General features: G+C 44.7%; 2 protein-coding genes across 3 annotated transcripts in view; one reads left to right on the plus strand and one right to left on the minus strand.

Moving 5' to 3' along the window:
• Positions 1-2042: 2042 nt before the first annotated feature.
• The window catches only part of APOO (apolipoprotein O), a 76126-nt gene continuing 58673 nt past the window's right edge, over positions 2043-19495 (minus strand). The window contains exons 9-10 of one of the 2 annotated variants that reach the window (XM_074968267.1): positions 6467-6562; positions 2043-2346 (exon numbers count right to left, since the gene is read on the minus strand). In XM_074968267.1, coding sequence (XP_074824368.1) covers positions 6494-6562 — 69 coding nt within the window. In that variant the 3' untranslated portion in view covers positions 2043-2346; positions 6467-6493. The remainder of the gene's footprint in view (positions 2347-6466; positions 6563-19495) is intronic. The other variant, XM_074968275.1, reaches the window with a different exon arrangement.
• Positions 12623-19495, plus strand: part of C1HXorf58 (chromosome 1 CXorf58 homolog) — a 94546-nt gene continuing 87673 nt past the window's right edge. Inside the window, exon 1 of the mRNA XM_074943742.1 lies at positions 12623-12834. Coding sequence (XP_074799843.1) covers positions 12623-12834 — 212 coding nt within the window. The remainder of the gene's footprint in view (positions 12835-19495) is intronic.

The following is a 19495-nucleotide window of genomic DNA, read 5'->3' on the forward strand; positions in this document are numbered from 1 at the left end:
GGCTGGTAAAATAGGTTGTCTCTCTTTGAATATAAAATAGTCTAAATACAAAATTACAGTGATGACTTTAAAGAAAGATCTGGAATGGCCCAGTTCCATAAGGGGTCAAGTACTCACAAATTAACTTAAAAGCAAATTATGCACCTTTGAAAAATCAGGCCAATAGCCAACAAGCAGAAAATGTTAGGGGCAGTAGCTTTAAATCCTCCACAACCTACAAATCTGAACAGAGCAGAACACAAGACATTTGTTACGTTACAGAAACAAATCAGAATCTGGGAGATGTAGGAAAATGCATTCCAGCAATGTTAGTTTCAAGCTTCTTTGGGGATTTGGGTACTATACAAAATCCTACAGTTATGGATTCTTCAAACCACCGTATTCTTCAAATATGGATTCAAAGTCTCTGAATCATCTGGATATTGTTTTAAAATAATGTAACAATACCCACAGTATTAGTTTTACAGTCTGCACCAAGAACAAAGGCATTATATACTGTATGCCTAACACTGCTCAACAAGATTTATGCACCTACATCTGTTTTTCTAATTAACTGAACTGGAACTAATTGTTTTCTCTGGGAGAAAACTGCACATACAAGATGTTATTCTCCTGAACCAGAGAAGCAACAATTTGTGTTTGTACTGGAGTGGTGTGCCCCACAACAAACAACAGCGAGTGTTTTGATAGACTAATGAGATGGAAGAGAGAGTACAGTGAGGGCTTGTCTACACTTGAAACTCTACAGGGGCACGGCTACAGCACCGCAGCTGCACCGCTGTCGTGCTTCAGTGTAGACACTACCTATGCCAATAGGAGGCGGTCTCCCATCAGTGTAGGTAATCCACCTCCCTGAGAGGCAGCAGCTAGGTTGATGGAAGAATTCTGTGGGGTTGGCCTGAGGTTTTTTTTTTTTAAAATATGCTGACATTAGAAACACGACTTTAGTACCCAGATAAAACCAAAGATCGTTGTGCAGTTTCATGCTAAAAAAGGGGTTCCGCGTCCCTCGGTGAATTGGCACAACCACCCAATCCAGCATAAATTGCTCAAACATGTGTGGAACATTTTGCTGTGACACGATTCTACTGACCTAGGTAACCATACGCGCTCTGGCTGAGCTGTAGAGGTGGCCCTGATTAATATCCCCCCACAAGCTAATATTTGTATTGCAAAACTTGTGTTTTTTCATAATCCATAGAATAAACGCAGCAAGAACATTTGCCAAGTAGTAACTGAATCCAATTTGCTTTTACTCTCTTGCCTGATCTTTTTGGGACGTTAAGACATGCCAAGAACTGCACAGGGTATTTTACATATACTCCTTTGGGTTAATTTGCAAGTATTAAAGTCTCACTAACAAAGTCTAAATGCTGTGAGCTATTGACATTTCGTCAATCTTCAAAAGAATCTCTCAATATGGATATGATTAATGTACGTGGCAGCAAATAGTGAAAAGGATATCTATTGTGCACAGAACCATTTAGAAATCTTGAAAATGCTTTTGCATTCCCTTTGTTCCACAGTCTCTCCTCCGCCTGGCTGAGAATAAGGACACAGTCACCGGTTATGCTATAGCTGGTTCCCACCATTCCGATCCTCACTGAGCTGTGCATTCAAGCAAAAAAAGGAACAAACAAACAACTCCATTCCCATCCATCTACTAGAAAGGAACTCACAGATGCTCCATTATATACCTCCCACTGGAACAGATGAGGCAGAAGATTTGTATAAAAAAGGGGGAAGACTCAGACAAAACAGAGGGTCGTTGTAATTGTTTTCATTGATAATCTGTTAACCAATGTTAACACCACTGACATGCTACTTATGCTTTTTCCCCCCTCCGTTTAAAAAAATAAACATTGTTAGTTGGCCCTGAGAATCACTCTAACTTACTCCTCTTCAGAAACGGTGCAAATATCAGATAAGATTAAGTTCATTTAAAGAATGTGAAAAGAGAAAGGAAAAAAAGCACGACACATTTATTTAATTTGAATTTTAATTATGTATATAAATAGTAACAAGAGATTGAGGAGTTTTGAGACTTGCTACTTGCGGTGCAGATCCTTCAAAAGGATCTGCATGGGCAGACCCTTAAAGCTCTCCAGACGCTGTTGCAGGACTGAGGCCTAAAAGTTTCCAGCTGACAAATTCTAGGCAGCGTCCATTCACAGAGAATCCATCCCAGAGTACCAGATAGTGCAAAGTCAGTCTGTCCTGAGGCAGAACACAGGTTAACTATACTTGGAATCAAAACAGATTCTTCAGTCATCTTCCTCTCTCTCTCTCTCTCTCTCTCTGTATATATATAGAAAAATGTTGATCTTGTCTAAATCTTCTATGCACCTGTGTCCAAAGAAGGGAAGGAAATAAAATTAATACCGTAGGCTTATTTTTTGCCACTGCTGATTTGCAATTAAAAACCATACTTATTTTGGTTTGCAATTTAATCAACAATTGCTCAAGGCACATTCTAATAAATATAGATATCTTTGTAGTGCAGTGGTTTACTTATTTGTATTATAGTAGAACCCACTGTGCTAGGTGCTGTACAAACCCACACAACAAGACCCTGCTGCAAGGAGCTCATACTATAACTATCACATAAGCCACAGATAACTTCACTCCTCTGGCTGGGGAATGTTGTGACTGGGGAACATAAGAAGTGGGGAGAGCACTCTCCAACAATACATCCCAACTTGAATTTGCGTAACCAATACGTTTTACCACTGAACAACTTTTCATGCCTGTTAAATATACAGGACCTGATTCTAATCTGATTTACACTCGTGTAAACCCAGAGTAACTGCATTAAAGTTAACAAAATTAGATAGATGAAGAACGAATAGTAAACATTAATTTTGGGGATCCACCACTATACCCCCTCCCCCCCCATTCCCCTTCTCCAGCCCCCTACTCCTCCCTCCCTGTCTCAGCCCAAGCCCACTGCTCAGCTCCTACCAGCCCCCATGCTGTCCTCTCCCAGCCCTGCCCCCTCCTACAGCCCCCGCCACCTTTCCTCTCCCCGCCTAGCCACGATTGCTACCAGGCTGCTGACTATCCACTTTTTGCCCCTGTCTGCTTCCTCCACGCTGACATTGCCTGGTGCCTAGGGGAAGTGAAATTGTGGGATTTGGGGGTGCCTTTGGGGCACCGAGACTTCTCAAAACCCACCATTTGGGAAACATTGCTAAAGGGGGTCTCCACAGCATCACTGCAAAGTCATTCTGTCCTAACAGCATAACCCAAAGACCTGTCCTATAGCAAGTTCAGATGAGTGAGGGCAGGATTTTGCCCAGGCCTGCGGACAGCAATTCTGGGCCCCAGGGTAGAACAGTCAATGAGCCCCCTAGAAAGGGATGTGCCTGCCTGACTGCCTTTGCCGCCACCAGTACCACCCCGTGTGCGCCTAGGAGCCAGGACTGGATTAATCTTTTGTGGGCCCGGTGCCAAACATATTTGTGGGCCCCCATGAGGGCAGTGAAGCATGGCACGGGGAGGTCAGTACCCAGAGCGAGGGGCTGGCCAGGGGCAATGGGGCATGGCATGGATGGGGCGGCCCCGCTCTGTCCAGCCGAGTGCAAGAGCACTGTTTACTGACTGGCAGCCACCAGACTCCCACTGGCCCACCCAGCCCTGTGCTGCAAGTGTGCCCCCTCCCCTTGGGGGGGGGGCCCATGCCGTGCCACACAGCCCCCCACCCAACACCCCCCAACTCGCTATGCCCAGCCTCCCCCAGCCACAGCCCCACCACAACTGCCCAGCGCCCTGCACACCACCATCCCTGTCCAGAACTCCCCCCTGCCCACAGCCCCACCGCAACTGCCCAGCACCCCAACACACACAGATCGCCCCAACCCTGCATGACCCAATGCCCTTCCCCACAGCCCCTCCACTACAACTACACAGCACTCCACAGAGACCCCCCCACTGCCTAGTGCCCCAATACACACAGGCCGCCCACCTGCCCAGCAACCCCCAACAACCGCCCCGTCTAGCACTCCAAAACACACAAACCTTCCTCACTGCCCAGCGCCCCCCACCCTCTCTCTCCCCCAGACCCACTCCTCCATGCCTCGACCCCCGGCCGCACTCACCAGCCCTGCTGAGTCAGCACGGAGCAGGAATCCCCTCTCCCAGCACAGTCCTAGGGGGCAGAACAGCTGAAGCTTGGGAACACAGAGCGGTCCCACCCCCTCAGGGTCCCACCCAGTCCTACTTGCCCCTTGCTGGTGCCTGCAGCAGAGGGGAGGCGTTTCCTTGCAGGGGCGGCATGGGGCAGCCACCGACTTCCCCAACCCGCTGCTTCTGCAGCGCGGGCCCTGCCGCCCGCCCAGGCGATTAAAAGGGCCTGGGGCTCCTGGCCACCACCATTGCTACCCCAGCAGCGGCAGCCGGGCTGGGGGGTGCCCTTTTAAATCGTCCAGGCCCCTGGGCAATTACCCCTTTGCCCCTCCCTGTCTGCGGGCCTGATTTTGCCCTATTTTAGTAGCCAGAATCAAATATTAGTATTGCAAGTGACTTAAAAGGAGAATGAAATAAAAAGAAAAAAGCACAATCTGACATATTTAAGCATTATCCTAAGCAGTGTAAGTAGAAAAAATGTGTCTTCTTAAAAAATTACAGTACTGATCTCCAGCACTGGGATTACCCAAATCTAACAAAATGCCCTGACTCAAGAAAAGTCTATGGACTCTAATCTAAGCAGTGATCACAAATCGCCAGCCATTCCTCAGCACAGCTGACAACAGACACAGAATTGAGCTTTCACCATCTCGTTCCCTCAGGCCAAGGACTGAAGTTTTTAAGTGGCTCAATGTATAAAAAGTTCATTGTAGCTTCTCTACAGACAACTTGTGGAAAAGTAAGTGGTATTTCAAGGGCTACACTTCCCTCTTTTAACCATTCAAACATATTTAAAGAATTAAATGTTTAAAAGAGTTAAGTAAATAGATATGGTAAAATGGACACCAGAGACACTTCACAAATCAGGAATTTAGACACCAGCTTGCACTGGAGATGTTGTTCAAACTTATTTGCATTATGTGAGTCCAGTACTGGGACTGATAAATTTTGGGAACAGAGCTTTGAAAAATATAAATATGTAAAGTGAACGTTAAGAGTATGATTCCCCCCTCCCTTTGCTTAGAGACAAATAATTTAGGTAAGTTCTCAAAAGGTGAAATAAAAACATCTGAAAATAGGTCTATTTGTATATAAAATATCTAGTGGTATTGGAAGGACAATTTAATGTTTCTGATTAACCTGACACTTGCAGACTCATCTTTATATACAGAAGACAATATTAACATTTTTGTAGCATTTAGATCCTTCCTAATTCACAGTGAAAAATACTTTAATTACACATCCTCTTCCTTTCTGTTTTCCCTCATGCCTCTAACTCAAGACAAACCTTTTCTCCTCTTTCTTATGTTTATTTCTATTTTAGGTAGCTAGTTTGAAAAAGGTAAATACATTTTTATTGTTGTAGTTAAAGTTTGAAATAATGTCTATGAATCAGTCACTCAGCCTACTTTTGGAATTGTCAGGAGTTAGCTACAGTAATTACGAATACATTAATGGAAACATTAAAGTGCAGCTCTGCTCTTAAAAGTGACTATGTAAAAATGAGGCATTGTTATTCAAGAGATGTGTGCATTCAGTCATAACTGCAGAACCTTTGTTAGTGCTGATGACTCATGAAATTCAATGACCTCAACCTGTTTTTCAAACCTAGATGGAGTTTACAGGGCTGGCAGTTGAGGTGGGGGAGGAACATTCTGCTTGTAAACTGAGCTTATTTGATACAGAAGTCTTTGAGAAACAAACACAAACCCACAATATCACTTTTACAGTCACTTTCTAGAGTAGAATCATTCTTCTGTGTAACACAGATTAAAATGGTAGAGATCAGTGTACTGGGAGGGAAGCCCAGAGAACTGACAATGCATCTGTCAACCACATTGTCAATCTTGCAGACAAAACCAAACCAAACATTTCTATACTGTATTTGCAAACTTCAAAGCAGCACTTAAAAAAATTAGCTGGCTATATAACTATGATATGTATATTTTAAACAGGTCCACTATCTTATCAAATAAAATATAGGGGCAGCAGAGTTTAATGCAAACCTCATTCATGCCACAGATTAATCTACATTATTAACAATAAACAGTAGTAATACTCTTCAGTTACATAGCATTTTTTGTCCTGTGATCTTAACCTGCTTTAAAAAGGTTGATTATTACCCTCATTCCAGGAATGTGGAAACTGAAGGCTAGAGTGGTCATGTGAAGGCTCTGAAGGCTAGAGTGGTCATTGCCCACAGTTATACAGTGAGTCAGTAGCAAAACCTGAATTAGAACTTAAATCACTTCCACGTCCCCTGGTCTGAGCACTGGACAATACTGCCTTCATTTGCCTAGACTGTTTTGAGAAACAATTGTGACCAATCCTTATCCCTTACCTGTTTGATGGGAAGCGATGGCGCATTCTACTTCATGGTTCTTTCTTCACCTGAATTGACGTGTACCTCCACTGGCATGTCATTGTCGGCTTCAGGCTTAAAAAGAAAACACACTATTGAAAATGAAGCCCAACCCATGGTAAGCAATTCTGCCAGAACAGAAACCCTCTTCCAGAGCTAAAAAGAACAGTTACTTACCCTACACAGTAACTGTGGCTCTTCAAGATGATGTAATCAGTGTGGATCCCACTATAGGTGTGCACGCGCCCCACGTGAACAAGGCTGGGTTTTTTGAATGCTAGTGTCAGTCAGTGCATGTGTCTGTATCGCCTCAACCAAAGGCATAAAGGGCCAGGTGTCCACAACTTTCCTTCAGTTCCCTCACAAGTCAAAGCCTGTGTTGCTGAGGTCTCCAAAAAGCAGGGACAGAGGGCAGGCCATGGGATCCACACTGACTACTACACCTCAAAGAACCAGAGGTACTGCAGGGCACATAAATTCATTTTTATTGTTGTAGTTAAAGTTTGAAATAATGTCTATGAATCAGTCACTCAGCCTACTTTTGGAATTGTCAGGAGTTAGCTACAGTAATTACGAATACATTCATGGAAACATTAAAGTGCAGCTCTATTCTTAAAAGTGACTACATGTAATTCAGTAGTATCTGCATAACCTTTGTTAAGCTGATCTCCCTCTCTGGGTATGTGTCAGTCTGGTTCTCCCTGTAGGTGGCTGGCAAGCAGTATTCTCTCCGGACATGTGAGTAAGGAGTATCAATCAAATGGCTGACTGAAGAACAGCAGCTCTTTCGAACTTAGCATATGCTCTGGTTGCCATGTCAAGAGTATAATAAAAGCCAATGGGCTGCTCCACATGGCTGCCGGACAGATCTTGGAGATCAGCACTTTTCTGAAGCAGACCACGGATGTTGCTTATGCCCTAGTGAAGTGTGCCTTGAGGTTCAGCGGGAGCAGCTCACCAGCCAACTAACAGCAGGTGGAAATACACTGTGCAATCCCCTTTGAGATTCTCTGGGATGAGATGGCTTGGCCTTTCAATGTGCTGTATATGGCCACCAAGAAGCACAGAGAAAATCTGAAAGGCTTGGTCCCACGGGTGATGGGTGGAGCCCCCCTTTGGGGAGGCTAGCCCCCGGCTCCGCCCCTTCCTTCCTCGACCCCCCCCCACAGCCAGAGCCACAAGTGCCCCACTGATGGCTGGAGGAGCCCCGGGCCAGCCAGAGCCACAGCCGCGCCTCCCCTCTCCAGACCCCAAGCTGCCCTGGGGAAAAGTGTCTCACTCTCGCAGAGACGCTTTAGATATGGCCCATGCAGGTTCCGGGGCACTGAGGAGGCGGTATTTGCTACTCAGCTTCCTGGAGTCCAGAGAGATTACTGATGAACCCAGGAAGCTGAATAGCACATACCACCTCCTCAGCCATCCCGGAACCTACATGAGCATAATAAAGCAAAAACTTCCCCCCCAAACCCCGCAACTGGGGGTCTGGTAGCTGCAGCAGTGCCAGGGGAGGCTCAGCCTCCCCTGGCCTATTATACCCACTGCCCATGCTTGGTCCTGTTGATGTCATAAAGTAAGACCCTGAAAATATCAAGAGTATAAAGCTTCTTTTCTCTGGGCGAAGAGTGTGGCTTCAAGAAGACGACTGGTAAGGTAACAGACCAGCTCAGGTGCAATTCCAAGACCACTTTAGGGATGAACTTAAAGTGTGGTTTCATTACCACTTTGTCCTTGTGGAAGGATGTATCTGGTGATCCAGCCATAAAAAGTTACAGTTCACTGACTCTCCATGGTGATATGATGATTACAAGAAAGAGGGTTTTGATGGTGAGTTGGTTTAATGAACACTCTGCTAATGGTTTGAATGGAGGCTCCATACACTGTAGGAGAACAACATTAAGCTTTCATATGGGAGTCGGGTCTCTAAATGGAGGGTAGGTATGAAGAAGACCCTTGAGGCACACAAGACTGAATGAGCCCGTACTGGGGCATAAGACGCTGATATTACTGCAAGATGGATTTTAAGGGAGCTAGACAGTAGACCTGCCTGTATCAGGAGAAGTACATAGTCCAGAATCTTTATTGTCAGAGCCTCTACTGAATTCACATAGTTCTGGGCTGTCTATATGGGAAATCTTTTCCAATTCGAGGAACAGTTTTCCTGGTGGAAGGTTCCTACCTTTGTAAAATAATTTCCTGGTCCTGCTCATCCAGCCAACGTGTCCAGTGATTATGGGTCTGGTTGCAATATTTGACCCTGGTTCTGTGATAGCATGCCCAGACAGGTGGGAAGACACATGAGGGGCTGACTGGATATCTGACAGAATGAGCTGCCTCAGCCAGTAGGGAACTATCATGATGACTGTAGGATTATATATGATCTTGGATATTATCTTGAGGATTAGGGGGATCGGTGGCAAGGAATTTAGGAGTCCTCAAGAACACCAGAGTAGAAAGGCATCCAGAAGGGAGCTGAAGCTCACACCTCCTTTTGGAGCATAAGTCCACGCTGATGGATAATAAGCGTGGGAATACATCTAAAATGGGAGTCCCCCACTGGTGAAATATCAGGTCCAGGATGGATTTCTGCAGTGGACACTCATGGCTGGCTACCACATTCTTGTTCAGAAAAGTCTGTTGTGTTGTTGCTGCCTCCTGGTAGGTGCAGCACTAACGGGTCACTCTATACTGATAGCACTATTCCCAAAACTCAATTGTCTTGGGGGGGGGGGAGGGGGAGGAGGAAGATGATGATCAAGCCCCTCCTTGTTTGCTTATATAGCACATCAACAACATGTAGCCCCTCAGGATCTGCACTAACGAGTTCTGGAAGACAGGAAGAAAAGCTACAGCCCTCAGTTCCAAAATGTTCACATGGAGTTCAATATCATCCTGAGACCACATTTTGAAGTGGTTCAGGTGTGCAGCCCAGCCTGTCTCTGATGCGTCTGTGTCCAAGGTCATCGTCTGAGAGAGGACTGAGAAGGGCACTCCCTTTCTTGCATGGTGACTAGAGCCACTGAACATGAGCTCCCACAGGACTTGGGGCGAGACCATGACTTGTTTGTCCGCATGATGGCTGGATAGGGAGTAGACAACCCTCAGCCATCATTGTAGAGGCTGCAGGTGAAGTCTGATAAGCAGCAGCACATACTTGCATGTGGAACATAGCCAAGGAGCCCCGGTACACAATATCATTGATCATGTCCATGTGTCCTGCACTACTGACTGAAGGAACCAGAACCTGTACTCTAGCAGGAAAACTTTTCCCAAACTGGAGTCAAGTAGAGAGCCTATGACCTACATCATCTGCACAAGTGCGAGAGACACTTCTCGTAGTCCACCAGGAGTCCCCAAGTAGAACAGGGAAGGGTATGGTCTAGGGCTGTTACAATTTCCTCCTGGAACATGCCCCGATCAGCCAAGTGTCTAGGTATAGGTTGACATGGATTCCCCGTTTCCTTAGATGTGTCACCATTATGGCCAGGCACTTGGTAAAATCTCTCGGTGCTGTAGAGAGTCCAAAGGGCAGAATCCTGTACTAATAAAGATTGGACTCTACTGTGAACCTTGGATACTTCCTGTGGGCCAGATAGATGGCAGTGTTTATCCTGCAAGTTGACAGCCACAAACCAGCCTTTAGCTTGGAGCAATGGAAAGATGGCGGCAAGCATGACTACTTGAACCGGAGACAGCATATATATTTGTTGAGCCTTCTCAGTCTAGGATAAGATAAAAACCATTCTTCTTTAGAATAAAGAAATACCAGGAATAGAAGCCTCTTCCCCTGAGGAAATTCCTCTATGGCTCCTAAACAAAGCAACAAGGCCACTTCTGTTCAAAACAGGCTCTCGTGAGAAGGGTCCCCAAAGAGAACATGGAAGGGGGCAGTCAGCGGAACTGGATGGGGTAGTCATGGGCATTGATGTCCAGCACGTATCTGTCTGAGGTCCAGGCACGGTGGAATGGAGCAAGATGACTTCCGAATGTCGTGCTCCATGGACTAGTTCTGATGCAGCTCTCAAATGTCTCATCTACTCTGCTGACAAATCTTGGCAGAGTGTGGGGCAAAGATTGAGGAAGGTGGTTGCCCCTTGTTCTACATCAGATGTTTCTTGGTATGGAACTCTATTTGTCGGTGGTAAGATGGAGTACGTTGTCTCTGCTGGTGAAATGGTTGAGGGCGGTACAACTTTCAGTAAGGTGGGGAAGCATAGATTCCCAAGGAGTGTAAAGTCATTTTAGAATCTCTCAGCAAACATAGGGTGCTGTCACTCCTTTCAGTGAACATTTCCAAACCCTGGAAGGCCAAGTCCTTAATTATGGCTTGTGCCTTGCAAGGGATGCTCGAAACTAGGAGCCATGACACGCTCTGCATAATCATTGTAGTGGCCACAGTCCTGGCTGCAGTGTCCAAGGCATCTATTGCTGCCTGAAAGGCCATCTTGGCCACCAGTTGACCTTCCTTACATAAGAACGGCCATACTGGATCAGACCAAAAGGTCCATCTAGCCCAGTATCCTGTTTTCCAACAGTGGCCGTTGCCCAGTGCCCCAGAGGGGAATGAACAGAACAGGTAATCATCATCAAGTGATCCATCCCGTCACTCATTCCCAGCTTCTGGCAAACAGAGACTAGGGACACCATCCCTGTCCATTCTGGCTAACAGCCATTGATGGACATATCCTCCATAAATTTATCTAGTTCTTTTTTGAACCCTGTTATAGTCTTGGCTTTCACAACATTCTCTGGCAAGGAATTCCACAGGTTGACTGTGCGTTGTGTGAAAAAAATTTCCTTTTATGATATCTTTCAGCTCCTCTCTCCCTTCATGAGGGAGCTTTGCCAGAGAGCTGTAGAGAAAGCAAGGTAACTGCAATCTGCACCAAACTCCTGAAAGGCCTTGAAATTGTACACTGAAGAGGCTACCACCTTGTCCACGGATGACGAGTAGAGGTCCTCAGAAAGTGAAAGCTTTAGATCTTGCTCCTCTCTGTATTCCAGTGACTGAGATCTCGCTAACAAAGCCTTGGGATGGGGGGGCGGGGCTCCTCCTCTTCCGCAATAGCTGGGGGATTGGTGGGCCCCCTACAGCCCCAACAGTGCCACAGTAGCATTCCATGTGTACAGATAGGGTGGCAGGTTGAAGGCCAGACCAGCGCCAATCCTGGCATGCTAGTGGTTGAGATCTGTAGAGACCCTCAGGGTCTCTTGGTGGCACCATTCAGACACCAGCAGAGATGGGCCCCTGCTGGACACCAGCAAAAAGGCATGTCCTGGGTATTGTGAGGAGTACATCTACTCCACAGTTAGCATTGATTGGTAAGGCACTATGAGTGCAGGTGGTGCCGAGAGTGGCTCTGGTGCATCCCGAGTCCATCCTGTCAGTGCCACAGTCAACATCCATGGGGAGTGTTTCTGATGCCAGGCCCAGTGGAGTCTGCTCCTTTCCATCCATCTTCAATGCCCTGCAGGACTTGGTTGAATTGCCACCCAACAGCCTCCTGTCTCTCTGTGAGAAGACATCAAGCTCATGTCTCAGTGTCTGAGAAAGGCTCTTTCAGCACCCTGCTTCCATTTCTGAGATGTTGACAGCTTTGGTGCCAGGAGCGGTACTGATGCCAATGCTGATGCTGTATCTGGTTTCTCTGCAGAGGTTTTTTGAATCACCTGCCTAACAGATGGAACACTAGAAGATGCAAGCTTGAGCATAAAAGAGGTCTTTGAGATTGAAAGTGGAATCAGATCCAATTGTCCTTATATTCTAGGTCTTGAACCAAGGCCTGAAGAGCTGCTAGGCAGAGGACATCTCCATGCTGCCACTCAGTGGGAGCCACAATCAGCTTGCGCTCCACTACCCATGACCCGCTGAGGACACAGACAAAAGGAAGCCCCACTTCAAGGGGTCTGACAGACAGCAGCCCCCTGGCTCCTGACTTTCTATAAACTCAAGGGATGTTCCAGAAAGTGTCCAGCCAACAGCACAGATCTCCTGTAGCTTTCCTGACCACTCCTGCTCCATGTTCTCGAACTTCTGGCTTGAACCTCACCTCGATTTGGACCTCACCTCCTGACTCAGACCCTGAAAGTTGACTTGGACTCTGATCCTTGGTATCGACCCTGGCTTGGAACTTGACTATGAACTCCTATGCTCCTCTCAACCTCAAGTTTGACCCTGCTCTGACCCCTATTCTCAACAGCCCTGGTCAGGATCCTGACACAGAAGAACCACAGATTGCTCCCGAAGATGAGAGCTTCAGCCTCACATCTTTCAAATTGCAGGTTCTTGCAGAGAAGCAGAGGAAGACTGAGCCCTTGCCTGGGATGTGGGACTCTCCCAAGCAGAATAGGTATATGCTGTGACCATCTTTCAGAAGAATTAGTTCATCACAGGACAGTCTAGACTTGCTTGATGCCTGCAAGTTTTGAGTCCACTGATTCTAAGTCCCTGTACGGGGGACGGTCTGTATGGGATGAGGGCTGTACAGAGGGGTCTGCTTAGCGGCTTTTGGTTCAACAAGCACTAGAACAGATTAGAGTGATCAAAATACAGGAAAAAGTAGTTCTGAAGAGTTTCAGAAAAATTTTAAGAAGTTTGGCCAAATCTAAAGTCTAGCGGTTGCACACCAACTAGATTCCATCTCACTGGTATGGGTGATAAGAGGGAACTTAGGGAGTGTCAAGCCACCCCACTCTTTATACCCTCACATGGGAGCACAGGGCAGGAACACTGCTATTCAAAAAAAACCCCAGTCTCATGTGCACCTACATTGGGATCCACACTGATGCAAACCCAAAGAACAATCACTTCTTGCAAAATGAAATGGTCAATGAATCTAACGTTCACGTTCTCTCTCCTGCCTCACACGCAAAATTGCTCCCAAAATATTTCTAGATTTAAGTCATCCTGTGTTTGGTTTAACACTAAGTAATGGAAGAACAGTAGTTCAGTAAAAGATGCTTTAACTGATTCATTTTTGTCTGCACTAATTACAGAAGTAGAAAATTTCCCACAGATGTAGATGCCATTTTGCATTCTTAGAATTCCGTGTTGACTTATACAATAGACCCCTTTTACACTATACCCTTTGGAAGTGTGTTCTCACGCTAACTCTGCGGTGAACAGAAATTAAAGACTGAAGAAAGGCTTATTAGAGCATCTTTTCAGCCTCCCTGCCAATGCAAGAATGTTCCCTACAGCGTATATTCAAATCTAGTTTTAAATGGGTTTCACTAAGAATATTTCCATAACTTCCACTGAGAGACTATTCCACAGTCAGACCTTACTACCTGAACAAGTGTTCTGACATTAAGCTTTTGCTTTATTTATTCCATTACTCCTAGTTAAACCCTTTTGGACTTCTCTGTGGTATGAAGCTCTGCTATATCTGCTTCCAAGTGGATTTAGCCTGTTTACATCTGGTTTTAACAACCCCATCTTATGCAATTCCAAAACACTTCCAAATATAAGTGTGCTACTGTAGCATGGGGTTGAAATTTAATTTAATTTTCTCTCTATAGCAATAAACAATATTTCACTAACCTCACCTAAATACAATTGTGAGCAACAAATTATTTGGAGCGAAGGTTTGAGACACAAATTAAAATTTCACAATACAGTTAAACTGTAACGGAGTTCACAAATAAATTCTAGGAATAAGGAACCACATTTTCTTTTACTTTTTATATCACCAAGCATGCTGTCAACATTTAATAAACAATTATGTTTGTATATCACTTCAATAGCCCTTTTGGGATGCATTAACTTTTACAGAGACACAAAAATCCCTGCCTTAAAAAGATTACAATCCGATAAGTCCTCATTCATCCACGTGGCTGGATCCTTATGCAGAACCTCATTTAAGCCACGATAGACATGTCAATATGATCAATACGGATGTGATTGCAGGAGTGGATCCCAATCCTGCAAGGTTTCCCTCACGCATGGTCCTCTTGATTTGGATCAGACACTAACTTATTTCAAACAACTAGGGCTTTTCTTTTTTCTTCTCCCCCGTCCCCTAAACTGCTTTGCAGAATTTCTTCCTACCATGTCTCTCAAAGTATTTGGAGTTTCATACAAATACACTTATAAAATTTAAGTATTCAAGCTTAGTCCAATGGTCTCAGGCTTTTATTTTCTTTATTTAAAGACGTGCATTTGGGGATTTTTTTATTTTATATTTTAAAGACCTCTCCTTCCCCTAAAAAAAGAAAGCCTCCTGTTCTGACAGCAGTCACATTCTTTACATATTTAAATGAAATCTGATGACCCCACTCACCTGAAAACACATCCATAAAGAACATAAAAATAAACCTTGTAAATTACTACAGTCTAAAATGTGAAATGTTTCCTCAGGGGTGGGTGAATAATTTCAGTTTCCAAATGTGACTGATGTCAGGACAACCACTGCTCACTCCTCAGTAAATGAACTAAAAATAAATTACTTATTGAGGGCTCTGACACTGGGTTCCCCCCCTCATTTGTTTTGTTTTTTTAAATGCCAAAACGAACAGAATTTAGGCCAATTTTTTTTTCCCACAAAAGAAAAAACAAAACTCTTGGAAAAATCTGTTGACATCATACCAACCAAAGGGTTTCAGCAGATAGCTGATCTCTTACTAGACGGAAATGCCATAACACTGCATTAGCTCTCCCAAAGTGGATCTGTATATGAGCAACAACTGTGCACAAGATACACTTTTCGAGTACCAGAGGAGACAAAAAAAGTGTTCAGTGAAAGCACAGGCTGATTAATCAATGGAGTCCTTAACATGTGCTCACTCACTCCCCTCTTTACATCAGACATATTCATGAGTTTTCTTTTTTTTTTTTAAACGCTGTATATGACAGTATTATCTACTTAGATTTACATTATCTTCAGGATTAAATCAAAGTAACAAATATTACCATATACTGTGAGCCTCAAAAAGCTAGCAAAGGTCAGGACAGGTTAGAACTTGGATGGCAGAGTTCCTGCAACCAACCAGATACTGCAGAAAATGGTGGTGTTGACCCAATATGTAGAATTCTGCCTTGCATCAATGGCCCCAGTCTGCTATTTAGGGGCATTGTGCTGATGGAAGTGTCATCTTTTGACTCTTTGACTTATATGAAATTTAGGCTCAAATTTCCAAGCTGCTTTTGAAAATGGGATTTAGGAACCTCAGCCACTTAGCCACTTTTTTGCAAGAGTAGGAGTATTACTCCCAGTGCCAGTACAGATCATTCCATTCTGGCTACCTAAATTCCCCCTACAGTTTCAGTCAGATACTATACTTTTCACTTTCTACCCTAAACTGTGGGTAGTGTTGTTATGCGTTGTTAAACATCTGCCATGTTTTGACCTTAAAGGGGCTGACGCTGTGTTCCGTACAGTGTGTACAAAAGTAGAAGAATTAAAGTGCTTTGGGATCCTTTGGGATGAAAGGCACCATTTGAATGTCAAGAGAACACTGAACAGAAAATGACTGCACAGAATATATTTGCTTTAAACCTTCAATATTTGAGTTAGCAATTAAAAGTAGGTCTCAGGACATTTTATACCCCAGATGCTAATGCCTAAGGAAGACAGACATTAACCATCACTCAATCAATTAAAAACAATTTTTAAAAATCAATTACACAGAAGAAATAGATATAAATTATTAGAATCACTTGTGTGCATATTTTCCTTTTATACAGAAAGTGAGAGAAGCACCATAGCCAGCTATCAGAATAATACTACACATCCAAGAGTGGGCTGCCTTTTCTAAAAATTTGTTCATAGCATTACAGTTCAGACAGAAGCAAAAGTCACAGGAACCCATGACTTTCCTGCTATCCTCCCTAGAAGCCTGTTACCGACGGCCAATCCCCGTTGCAATCCAGCATCTATACTGAGAAAACCTCATCTGCTCATGGGGGTTATATCAGACTTGATTCTTGCACCTATAGGTTCACCATTTGTTTCCTTCCTACATTTATAACTTGGAGGTCTGGCTGGACTAACAACTCTGTTTAGCAGAGTAGATACCATAATCCATGCCTTTAACACTTCAACTATTGTAATATGAAGTATTTGGAGTGAAGCGTTACGAATACTCAAGTTGAAACAGCTGCAACTACCGGCCTACTTAATATATAGAGCATCTAATCAAGAGCATGGCATCTGTCCTTTGGGATCTGTACTGGTTACCAACTGGCTTCCAAATAGAACTGATGGTGTTTATTCTAACCTATTAAATTCTATATGATACTTGGATGTGCCTACTTGAGAGACTGCCTCTCCCCCTGTGCAACACTGCTGCAGTTATAGACTGTAGCAGCCCTCGAGTTAGAATACCTTCACTAACAAGAGGGTAAAGCTGGCAGACTGATGTCCATGACTTTACTCATTTAAGGCTCAAAATAGTCCAATTTTACTAACATTTAGGGCATGCTGCATGTAAGGTGTTGCTAGAATACAGGTGGCACAGGGTGGAGTTTGAGGTATTGTGGGATATGGGGCGGTATCTTATTGGGACTCTCAGTTGTTGTAAAGGGATGGAGCTGATTGAATAATATTGACAAATTATGTCATTTTCAGTGATAACAGAGTGCTAAGGTGCATATATTGTAATGTATTTTCCTAAATCAAAAGAAAAATAAAATAAAGACCAAATCTATCTTCTTACATTACTTTACTTGATGTTAATACAAGGCTCAATCTGTTTTTAAGCATTCTAAAATCCATATGCTTATTCAAATTGTCTTGCAAATTGTTCAGCCTCTGCTCCAAAAGGAGTTCCTGAAATACAGCTACCTTAAAAAGAAGTAATATAAAAAACCCCACAAAATTTGATAACTTTTTTTTTTTTTTTTTTTGCATACACCTGTGGTTCAGACTATGGATCTGATCATCCCCAAACTGATATCCCCAACTGGGGTTTGATCTCAGTTAGTGACAGGCTTTCCCAGCTGCTTTGGGGAAACAATATTTTAAAAAGACTTTTGAAGCACAAGTTGGATTTACAATGTGACTTGAGCCAAGCTGATGAACAGGAGGAAGGAATTTACATACATGTAGCAGGACGGGCTCTGTTGCCAGTCAGACTATGTCTACACTATAAACTTAAGTGGACCTATGTTACGTTGACTTACAGCCACCGCAGTAATTGCTGCAGTGGTTCATAACAACACTGCTCTTCTTCCGTCAGTGGTGCACGTCCTCACCAGGAGCACTTCCCACCGACTAAAGAGGGGCAGTGTGGAGGGCTGAGAGCCAGAACACTCAGCTCCTCATGTAGCTCCCTGCTGGTAGCCCAGTGCCCCACCAGCAGCCTCTCCCTGCTCAGCCTCTCAGCTCCCCTCCTGGAATGAGGCTGGACACCAAGCACAGAGCTCCACGATGGGCACAGCCATGTTCCCAGTGGGGAGCTGGAAGCTGACACACCAGGGGGACAGCTGGGTTCCCAGAAGAGAGAGCCGTGTCCAGAGTCTGGTCAGCTGCCAGGCTCCTGGCGGGGAGCAGAGAGCCCAGGGGCGCAGACTAGCTCTCTGCGGGGAGTGAGGAGCCTGGGCGGCAGCCTGGCTTGGAGCAGAGACTGGGCAGCAGGTCGGCTGGGGAGTCAGGAGCCAGCTTTCTTGTCAATTTCACAGCTCCAGCAGAGCCGTGAAATTGACAAGAATGACAGCCAATAGATGCAAGTAACAGTGTCTACAGGGACCCTGCATGGTCCAAACTACACCTACATAAAATCTATGCCTTTCGTGGAGGTGGAGTTATATTGGTGTATTACGGCACTTACATTTACGGGAGCAAGGCTGTTGTGCACACACTGACATAATTAGGTGTCTGTAAGCTGCTTTAAGGTAACCTAATGCTGTACGGTAAACCAGGCCTGAGTGACTCAAGTAGACATGCTGTGAGCATTGAACCCAAGTAGCACCCAGATACTGCAAGTTTGAGTACTGCTGTCAGTAACTTTCTGAGAATATGTGTTGTACACGTTAGTCACTCTCACCTGCATTCTGCAAATTTTACCCTGAGAAAAAAGCATCTGGGTTAAGAACAAATATTTCAAAGTGCTCTAAAATCCATGTGTACTCCTGCCAGATTTTGAAGGGAAGGTATATTTTGGTGTGTACAAAGAGAAAGCTTTAGCTTCCTTTTGCATAACAGGCTCTTGCTATTTTCCCCAGACCAGCTTCCCTAGTTTCTTCGCGAAGTGTATATGTCTGCAGGGAGGCATTTTCCAGTTGGAAAGCATTTCTTTATATGTGTAGTACATAATTGGGCTGCTGCTCCTTCTGCTTCCAGCCCCCCCCCCCCAGGCAAACACTCACTAAAGGCCATGCCCGCTGACTGTTTAAAAAGTAATACAGACCCGTATCTGGGGTGAGTTTCTGCCTCCAGAGAGCCTAACCCTTTAGGGGTCTGGTGACAAAGTCCAAAGAAATAAGATAACCAGACTTGTAATAAAGTTAAAATGACTCCTCCCAGGCATTTATGCTGGGGTTCCAGGCTGTCCCCAGTCATCTGAAGGTGCCACCCAAATTAACACGGGAGAGACTGTCAACAGCTCCAGCTCTCTTGCCCTCAGAGAAGGAGCCTGTTTATTAACCAATCCCCATTCCCAGTATACCCCATACACATTGCAGCAGCCCTTCCTAGGACTCCTCCATGGACTCCCTCCAGATGGCTGAGAGAGAAGGGAACTTTGCTGCACCTACACTTCAAGACTCTGGTCCCAGACAGACAGACAGCCTTGGACCTCCTTAAGCCACAAACTGCCACTGGGACTACCTCCTCTCTATTAATGGCTGCTTCATTTCCTGGGTCTTTTTGCAATAAACCTCCTGGAATAGATCATGGCCCCAGAGAACTCCTTCCTCAGTCTTAAAGGGTCAGTGTATCACATCATACCCACCCTAGTTTAGTTTGTCATGTTGCTATATCTTCTGTCTCACAATAATTTTCACAACACTTGGTTAGTCTTGCAAGACTAGCTTTTTAACTGGGGTTAATCTGCAAAATATGAGATGGACGG

The sequence above is a fragment of the Natator depressus genome, chromosome 1 (genome assembly GCF_965152275.1).
Source record: "Natator depressus isolate rNatDep1 chromosome 1, rNatDep2.hap1, whole genome shotgun sequence".
Classification (NCBI taxonomy): domain Eukaryota; kingdom Metazoa; phylum Chordata; order Testudines; family Cheloniidae; genus Natator; species Natator depressus.